This window comes from Pseudonaja textilis, chromosome 10, assembly GCF_049901715.1.
Source record: "Pseudonaja textilis isolate UNSWEBS1 chromosome 10, rPseTex1.2, whole genome shotgun sequence".
NCBI lineage: Eukaryota > Metazoa > Chordata > Lepidosauria > Squamata > Elapidae > Pseudonaja > Pseudonaja textilis.
In genome coordinates, this window is record NC_141999.1 from 17,279,372 (window position 1) to 17,289,432 (window position 10,061).

Sequence of the window (10,061 nt, forward strand, 5' to 3'; positions counted from 1 at the left end):
GACCTTGGAGGTCTTTTAGTCCATCCCTTGCTCAAGCAGGAAACCCTATACCATTCCAGACAAATGGACAACATAGTTAAGCAAATTTTGTTCTACTTGTAGAAGAAATATGGGTAGTCCTTGACTTACGACGACAACTGAGCCCTGTTATTAAGTGAGACATTTGTTAGGTGAGTTTTGCCCCTTTTTGCCCCAGTTGTTAAGCGAATCACTGCAATTGTTAAGTGAATCTGACTTCTGCCTTGATTTTGCTTGTCAGATGGTTGCATGACCCTGGGACACAGCAACCTTCATAAGTCTGAGTCAGTTGCAAAGTGTCTGAATTTTGATCATACGGATGCTGCAATGGTCATGTGAAAAAGCAATCATAAGTCACTTTTTCCCCCAGTGCCACTGAAACTTTGAACGGTCACTAAATGATCTGTTGTAAGTCAAGGACTACCTGCATTTTCTTAAATAAGAGATCTTAACAGGGATGATGAGAGCAATCGTTGGAAAGTAGGAAATCCCAGATTTTAGGGGCATAGATGGGTATGGATCAATGTAGAAGAGCATAAAGGCTCATGAAAATAACTGCCCCAAAGTATGGAAAATGTATAAAATGTTGCTTACATGGAGTTTAGAGAATGGGGAAATCATAGTTACTCTGAACTGTGGTGGCCCAGTGGTTAGAGTTCAGTACTGCAGGCTACTGTTGCTGACTGCCGGCTGCCTGTAATTTGGCAGTTCAAATTTCACCAGACTCAAGGTTGACTCAGCCTTTCGTCCTTCCCAGGTGGGTCAAATGAGGAGCCAGATTGTTGGGGGCCATAGGCTGACCCTGTAAACTGCTTAGAGAGGGCTGTAAAGCACTGTGAAGTGGTATATAAGTCTAAGCGCTATTGCTATGGCTACTTAACAGTTATTTCCTTTCACAGCTCTCCCTTGTCCTGAAAATAGCCACTATGTGCAGTGTGGAAGTAGGTGTCCAGCCACATGTTCCTCCCGCAACACGCCTTGCACATTGGAATGTGTGGAAACCTGCCAGTGTAACGACGGCTACATCCTTAGCGTCGACAAATGTGTGCCCATTGAAAGCTGTGGTTGCACGCACAAAGGCGTCTACTATAAACCCGAAGAGGAATTCTGGAACAAGGACTGCACATTGCGCTGCAAATGTGATTCCAGGTTTGGGGCCGTGGTGTGTTCCCTAGCTGCTTGTCAAACTGGGGAGCAGTGCAAACAAGTCAACGGAGTCCAAGGGTGCTACTCTAGCGCCTCCACCTGTATCTCTGCAGGAAACTACCAGTACACCACCTTTGATGGCTATGGCTATAGGTTTGAGGGCCGCTGCATTTACCAACTGTCTAAAGTCTGCCTTCCCAGGCCTGATCTCATACCGTTTGACCTCTCGGCTCAGAACAACGTAGCTCCTGAAGGCCGTGCAGTTATATTAAAAGTGTACGGAAAGAGCATTGTTGTCCGTACCGACCAGGTGCAGGTAAGCTCTCTTTACTCAATAGGTTGAAACAAGTCAGTTTAAGATCTAACTGTTGCATTTGCATGGCAAGCTAATATAGGTTTCTTTCAACCTTGGATAGTGTTTCTTTTCTGGTTTTCTGTTAAACCAGACCATCGGATTAATTTCTGATCAACATATGGTGTAGATCAGGGGTGTCAAACTTGATTTCATTGAGGGTCACATCAGGGTTGTGTTTGACCTCAGGGGAGCGGGGTGGGCATGGCCAGCTCAATGTCACTCATGTTGGGGGGGTGCCTGTAGTAGCTCAAGCACTCTTCCAGCAAAAATGGAACTCGGGAGGTCCTCCTGAGCTCCGTTTTCTCCGGCCGAGAGTTGCAGGAGGCCGTTGCAGCCAAAAATGGAGCTCGGGAGGTCCTCCTGAGCTCCGTTTTCTCCGGCAGGGAGTTTCAGGAGGCCATTGCAGTGAAAACGGAGCTTGCGCTGTTTCCAGGGTGGCTCCGTGGGTCAGATATAAGCACTCCACAGGCTGGATCTGTCCCACAGGCTTTGAGTTTGACACCCCTGGTGTAGATCTAGGAAAAATGGTTAATTCAGTAGACCTTCGATACCAAACAACGCCAGGGTAAAAATTTACATAATAATTAAACAGAACATTTACTGCCCTTGTCAGGTTTTTACAAATTTTGCAGTAGTAGTGCTGCAATAACAACAACAACAACAACAACAGTAGTAGTAGTAGTAGTAGTAGTAGTAGTAGTACCACCACCATTATTTGATTTTTGGGGGGGTGGGTTTGAATAGCATGGTTATAATATGAGTTCCCCCAATAGGCACAGCTGATTTTTTTTTAATGGTGGTTTGAGTGTAGTTGTTTTTTTTTTTAATAACAGAAAAGTGGTTTATTGATCCACCCAGAATATTAACATGCTTATTTGGGGTTTTCATTCTTTAAAAATGGGTCACATATTATGCTGCTGAATATTACTATTTTACAGTATTGAATTTCAGCAATACGATCCAAATGGGCCCACTGGGGACTACAATACTTAATCTGCAGAGGCACGTGTGATCTTCAGGCAATTACGTATCTACCCATATTTAATGGCAGAGGGCGTTTTAGTGTTGTTTAGAAATATATGCAATCTTAAGTTTAAAAGTGTTCTGGTTCTGCAGCAAGAAAGGCTGGGTTTTTTTCAACCTGTGTAATTTATGGTGAATTTGTTACTGAACTACATTGATTAGTTAAAGTGCATTCATTATGGGGAAAGCAGAAAATCTTAAAAGGTCAGCTTTCAAATACCTGTTTCTCCTGCTTCCCAAAATACCTACCTTTGTTTAGATTCTATTTCCAAACATTTCTTTTCTCCAGCACTAAAAAGAGCTGGGAATTTGGGGGGTCTGGTTCAGTTTAATTGGAAAAGGAACAAAACTAAATACTCTCTTTTATTCAGGTGGATGGCGAGCCAGTAAATCTGCCATTCAACTATGAGGAGAAAATTAAGGTTCATTCTGACGGGCACCAATTTGTCATTGACACACAGTTTGGCCTGGTGGTCAAACTCTTCAAGGAAAATCTCAACATTGAAACAACCGTGCCCTCAAGCTTTGCAGGACATCTGTGTGGACTGTGTGGAAACGCCAATGGAAACTTGGCTGATGAGACGATGCAAGAATATGGGGAAAACTGGTTTGTAGGATGCTCTCCGAGCTGTTCCCCGAAGTGCCCTCCCTGCTCATCCACTGAACTAGAAAGCTATCAACAAGATTCATTCTGTGGGTTGTTGAACCGGCCAAACGGTCCCTTCGCTTCTTGCTATGAGACCATTCCAGTTGCACCTTTCTTTGATGAGTGTATCAGAAAGACCTGTGAACTTCGGGGACAGAAGAATGTTTGGTGTGATGTTATTGCCACTTACGTAGCAGCCTGTCAGGCCAGAAGTATCCCTTTACAGAACTGGAGGACGGATACCTTCTGCCGTAAGTCTGAACTTGAAGTGATAGATTTCAAAGACCAGTCGTTATGCAGGGTGCCAAGATGTCTGACTACTCACGTAGTGTTTATTCCTTTTTATATAGTTTTCTACAAGTAGCAAAAGGCAACATAGATGTAGTAGCATCAGGATAGTTGAATCCCCTCCCAATCCTTAAGAATAGTGGTGATGTTAGTAAGGTGAGATCACTCTACCAGGTACGGAACTTACCAACCTGAGACAGGGAGTGAGACCATGCAAAGAGGCCCATATAAGTATTAGGCACAGCAGAATGCTGTGTGCGCCCTCTACAGGATCTCAATTGCTACTACATTGAAGGATTGGGGGTAGAGAGGGTGAGTCAAAGAGAGAGCACTTGAATAACAGAACAATAGAGTTGGAAAGTGCCTTGGAGGTCTTCTAGTCCAGCCCACGCTTAAGCAGGAGACTTTATACCATTTCAAACAAGTGGCTGTCCAATCTCTTCTTAAAAACATCCAGCATTAGAGCACCCACAACTTCTGGAGGTGAGTCGTTTCACTGATTAATTGTTCTCACTGTCAAGGAAACTTCTCCTTAGTTCTAGGTTGCTTCTGTCCGTGATTAGTTTCCCCCCATTGCTTCTTGTCCTGCCTTCAGCTGCTTTGGAGAATAGCTTGACTTCCTCTTCTTTGTGGCAGCCCCTTAAATATTGGAACAGTGCTATCCTGTCACCCCCAAGTCCTTCTTTTCATTAAACTAGATATACCCAATTTCTCCTTAATTCCAGGTTGCTTCTCTCCTTGATTAGTTTCCACCCATTGCTTCTTGCCTGCCCTCAAGTGCTTTGGAGAATAGGTTGACCCAGGGGTGGGATACAAATATTTTTACTACCGGTCCTGTGGGAGTGGCTAGGTGGGTGTGGCCCTGTGGCTGGGTGAGCGTGGCTTCTTCTTTTATTTTGGGTGCAGCACCCTCTCTCCGCGCTCTGTTTTTTGCCTCCTGGGCCTCAGGGAAGATTCCTGGGAACCTGTTTTTGCTCCCAGGAGGCTTCCCTGAGGCCCAGGAGGCAAAAAATGGAGCAAGGGAGGCCCATGCAGAACCCCCTTAGCCCCTGTTTGCTTCCTGGGCAAAGCAGTAAGACAGCGAGGGGGATCCTGGCACAGCTGATCATTGGAACAGCTGATCATCACCGGTTCAGCCAAACCAGTAGGTGTTTTTTTTTTACTACTGGTTTGGCCTAACAGTAGCATTTCTTTTACTACCGGTTTGTCCAAACTGGGCTGAACCCAGGGGTGGGATTCTACCAGTTCGCACCTATTCACCAGAACCACTTGTTAACATTCTAAGCAATTCGGAGAACTGGTTGTTAGAAGAAATTACTGGCCTAATCCTGTAAGGAAGGCAGGAAGGAAACATTCTGGTGTTGCTTACAGAAAATGCCTCTCCGTTAACCCTAATTACATTCTTGGCAGGACTAGACTTCCTGTCTCAAGAACTTCTCTGGAGTTTTTTTCCCCTCCTTTGCTGGTACTTTGCTTGTGTGGAGTGACCATTCAAAGTTACAATGGCATTGAAAAAGGTGACTTATGACCATTTTTCACACTTATGACTGTTGCAGCATCCCCACAGTCATGAGAGGCCAGGCAAGGAGATGCGTGCCTCGATGTGAATGATATTGAGTTGGCCACACCCAACCAATAACATGACCACCAAGCCATGTCCACCACCTAAGCCACGCCCACAGAACCAGTTGTTAAAAATTTGAATCCCACCCCTGGCTGAACCGGTAGAATACCACCACTGGGTTGACCCCCTCTTCTTTGTGGCAGCCGCTGAGATATTGGAACACTGCTATCATGTCATCCCCAATCCTTCTTTTCATCAAACTAGACATACCCAATTCCTGCAACCTTTCTTCATATGTTTTGGCCTCCAGTCCCTTTTCATCTTTGTTGCTCTTCTCTGCACTTTTTCTAGAGTCCCAACATCTTTTTTTATATCACGGTGACCAAAAGTGGATGCAATATTCAAAGCATGATCTTATCACATCATTATAAAGTGGTACTAACCGTTTGTGCGATCTATCCCTCTGCACACTGCTGGCTCATGTTTAAGTAACTGTCCACTAGGACTCCAAGATCCCTCTCACAGTTATCTCTTTTGAGTTAAAGTGCCTTGAGAAAATTCAATAGTTAATGCAGCTGGTGCATTTCAGCTGAATTGGCTTGTGGCTGCTATATATCCTGATCACGTGACCTAGCAGTTATGATAACTACAGTTGTGCCAAAGATTATTTTTGCGATATTTCTGTTCATCAGTGAACCGCAAGCGGAGTAGCTAAAGCTGCAGGTGATCTTCCTGTTCTTTCAACATATTTATGAGACTTATAATACAAAACTATCTCATAGTGGCAAGGAATATGATTAATTAATCTTCTGCCAACATTAATCCCTCCTACAATGCTTGATGGAAGAGTCTTCTCTCTTTCCAATTTAACCACCTCATCTATGCTGGATTAAATGTTGATCCAGGAGCTGCCTATGGCTGTAGCTTCCAGACTTCACATTTAATTCCCTGTCACAAAATGAAGAATATTTCTTTCCACCTCATTTCTCTGCATCTGCTGTACATAATCCATTTATAATTTTGCTGTTGACATTGCTTGGAAGAACCTAGGTTCATCTAATATAGGTAGTCCCCGACAACATGTGGCCTCGTTTGAAACTGAACCAAAACTAGAATAACATCAGAAGGATCTAAGCCATGATTACAGGTAATCCTCGACTTGTAACAGCTCATTTAGTGACCGGTCAAAGTTACAACTGCACTGAAAAAACATGACTGTTTTTCCCACTTATGACTGTTGCAGCCACCCCTCCCCCCATGGTCACATGATCAAAATTTGGACGCTTGGTGACCAACTCATATTTATGACGGTTGCAGTGTCCCAGGTTCATCTTATCTGCTTTTGTAATCTTTTCACAAGCAGCGTCAATAGGGAAGCCCATTTCACTTAACAACCATGGTAACCAATTTAACAAGCATAGTATTTTGCTTGAATGACTGATAACAGATATTCAGAGTTGGAAGGGACCTTCTAGGTCATCTAGTCCAAGCCCCCACCCAAGCGGGAGACCCTACATCATTTCTGACAAATGGCAGCCCAATCTCTTCTTGAAAGTCTCAAGTGATGGCGCTCCCACAACTTCCGAGGGCAACTCCTGTTCCATTGGTTGATTGTTCTCACTGTCAGAAAGTTCCTCCTTATTTCCAGGTTAAATCTCTCCTTGTTCAGTTTCCATCCATTATTCCTTGTCTGGCCTTCGGGTGTTTTAGAAAATAGCTTGACCCCCTCTTCTCTCTGTGGCAGCCCCTCAAATATTGGAAGACCACTATCATGTCTCCCCTGGTCCTTCTCTTCACTAGACTAGCCAAGCCCAGTTCCTGTAACCATTCTTGGTATGTTTTAGTCTCTAGTCCCGTCATCATCTTGGTTGCTCTTCTCTGTAATATTTCTAGAGTCTCAACATCTTTTTTATAATGAGGTGAACAAAACTGGATGCAGGACTCTAGGTGTGGTCTTACTGAGAGAGGTATTAGTACCTCCCTTGATCTTAATTGTATCCCTCTGTTAATACAACTTAGGATTGCATTGGCTTTTTTGGCTGCTGCTGCACACTGCTGGCTCCTATTTAGCTGGTTGTCCACTAAGACTCCAAGATCCCTTTCACAGTTGCTGCCATTGGAGCTCGGGAGCCTGTTTTTGCTGGCAGAGTGCCCAGGGCCCCACAGGTGCCCCCTGACATGAGTGACGCCATGCTGGCCATGCCCACTCTGGCCAAACCTCCGTGGTCAGATGCAACCCTTATGTGGTCCATAATGAAATCAAATTTGACACCCCTGACTTAGACTTATATACCACTTTGCAGTGCTTTATATCCCTCTCTAAGCGTTTTTCAATGTCAGCATCTTTCCCACAACAAGCCTGGTGGTAAGAAAGGTCGTACAATGGAGCAAAATTCCCTTTTTTGCTTCGCAGCAGGAATTTTGGCCTCAATTGTGGTTGTAAGTTGAGGACTACCTGTAGAGTAGCTTGCTGTTCTGCTGTGGACACCATGACAGCTCAACCTTTCTGGAACTTTTCTTAATCCTCTCTTTATTTTTCCTTCACTAGCTCAATACTGCCCAGCGAACTCTCAGTACGAACTCTGTGGGACCCGCTGTGCTGCTACCTGTGAAAACCCACAGCTTCCGCTTACGTGCAAGGCGCCTTGCGGCGAAGGTTGCATCTGTAGACCGGGCTTCATCTTGAATGGGAACCTGTGCGTACCACTCCAGGAATGCGTCTGTGAGTTTGAGGGCATATACTACAAGAAAGGAGAGGAATTCTTCTCCAACGTTTTCTGCCGGAAACAGTGCCGATGCATGGATGATGGAACAGTTCAGTGTCACGACTTCTGCTCCGACGAGGACGCCTGCAAAGTGGTGAATGACGTCTCAGTTTGTTTCCCCAGGGAACCAGGCACCTGCTATGTGCTGGACGGTTGGAATTATGTCACCTTTGATGGCGTGCAATATTCGCTGCCGGTTCTTTGCTCCTACATCCTCGCCCAAAGTGACGAGAGGCACAAGTTCTCCGTTGTCCTCTCAGCTGGATTCACTGGCATTGAAGAAGTCAAGATCCAGGTTTCTGAATACAGTGTCGTTTTTCAAAGAGGCAAGGCCGGGGAAATTTTGGTGAGTCTTTTCCACACCCAATAGCAACAGCACTAGCACTTAGACCAGGGGTGTTGTGATGACCCAGGGTGGGATCCAAAATAAACACAGTCACAAAAAACAGGTGAAGCACCTTTTATTCCTTCACTTTGCTTCCAGGCTCCAAATATCCTTGCCTGGAGACAAAAGACTCCTACCCAAGCAGTTACAAGAAGGAGGAAACGCTGTTTAAATTATAAAGCGTAAAACACAACATAAACCAGGCAAGATAAGGGCTGGAAGATGTCCACAGATATCAGAACACATACTGGGAAGGATGCCAAACTCAGAGAGGAACAATAGAAATATTTCCAAGCTTTGTTGCCAGCACTTGCCCATACGCATGTCCATCCTCTTATCCAGTTGTCACAGCTGCAGCCCATGAAGAGGATCAAGGCCCTCTCCTCCCCAGTAGACCACCTCTCTCTTGTGTTTCTTGTGTTTCTGGGACTTCTTCTGGCTCCTGGCACGCTGGATGAGTCCTTGGAACAATCTGGAACGAAGTGACATGCCAAAACACCTCCCCTTTTAGACACATGTGCGTGGGAGGGAGGGGAGAATAGCACACTGTGTCACCAAACGTCCTAAATGGGTGCTTTGTGCAAGCTTTCTTTCAAGCAAAGCTCTCCACACGCATGTTTCAGAAGCTAGCACATCCCTGTTATAAACAGAGATTTGTTTTACCCATCCTGGCTTGATTCCCCAAGGTCATAAAATAAGGCAAAACTCACTTAACAAATTTCTCACTTAGCAACATAAATTGTGGACTCAATTGTTGTCATTTGTCAAGGACGATCTGTAGTTCATTCATTCGAGTGGTGTGGTGGCCTAGTGATGAAGATGTTCACCTTCTATCTCTTGAAGGTTGGGAGTTCAATCCTAGGTAGAGGCAGATGTTTCCCTCCTTGGGCACAAAGAAAAAAATATCTGCTGTGAACTCCACTTAAGCGTCAGGAAGGGAATCCGGCTAGTAAACTCATAGCTCCATCCAGTCAACCCCGAATGAGGACTACAGGGTTGTAAAAAGTAAAAAAACAAAACCTGCAGATCATTCATTCCTCTGACATTTATTAACAGACAAAAATGCAAAGAAATACATCAGATTCAATCTTGTTTCTTGCATCTCGTTGCACAGGTCAATGGAGAACGTCTTCCCTTGCCAGCTGACTTTGGAGACGTCTCGGTGAGACAAGAGGGGAAAGTTGTGCTACTTCGTAACAATTTTGGCCTGCGGGTTTTTTATGACCACAGCGATTGGGTGGCAGTATCTGTATCTGGTTCCTACCAGGGCCTCTTGAAGGGGCTTTGTGGCAACTTCAACAAGGACGAGAATGACGAATTCTTCTTGCCTGGAGGGAAGCCAGCCCAAGATTTGACCGAATTTGGAAACTTTTGGAAAATTGCAGGTGGCAGATGCTTGGAAACCTGCAAGGAGAAATGCTCTGAGTGTGACAACACTATGGAAGCAAAATTCCAAAGCAAAGAGTTTTGTGGGTTGATCCCAGCTGTCCCAGGTCCATTCAGTAGATGTCACGCCATCGTTAACCCAGATCACTACTTCAAGTACTGCGTGGCCAGGCTGTGTTCCAGTTATGGAGCGACAGAATCGCTCTGCCAAAGCCTTCAGGCCTATGCTACGGCTTGTCAACTGGCTGGTGCCACCATTGATGCATGGAGACCATTCACCCCTTGTGGTAAGTCAAGATGGAGGGTCTTCGTGCAGTGTTTACCCCTAATGTTTAGTCCGACCTGCTAAAGACCCAAGAGGCAACTTTGCCCAGCATGATAATCCGGATACTTTCCAACTTAGTCAGATTTATTTTCAAGGCTTAGAATGCTGTATGAACCCTGCCCATTGATTTATTTATGATATTATTTGGCATAAATCCTGT

General features: G+C 44.9%; 1 protein-coding gene across 1 annotated transcript in view; it reads left to right on the top strand.

Moving 5' to 3' along the window:
• LOC113437671 (IgGFc-binding protein-like) overlaps window positions 1-8,175 on the top strand; it is a 30,382-nt gene extending 22,207 nt beyond the window's left edge. The window contains exons 11-13 of the mRNA XM_087939423.1: window positions 918-1,480; window positions 2,914-3,439; window positions 7,589-8,175. Coding sequence (XP_087795549.1) covers window positions 918-1,480; window positions 2,914-3,439; window positions 7,589-8,175 — 1,676 coding nt within the window. The remainder of the gene's footprint in view (window positions 1-917; window positions 1,481-2,913; window positions 3,440-7,588) is intronic.
• The last annotated feature ends 1,886 nt before the right edge of the window (window positions 8,176-10,061 follow it).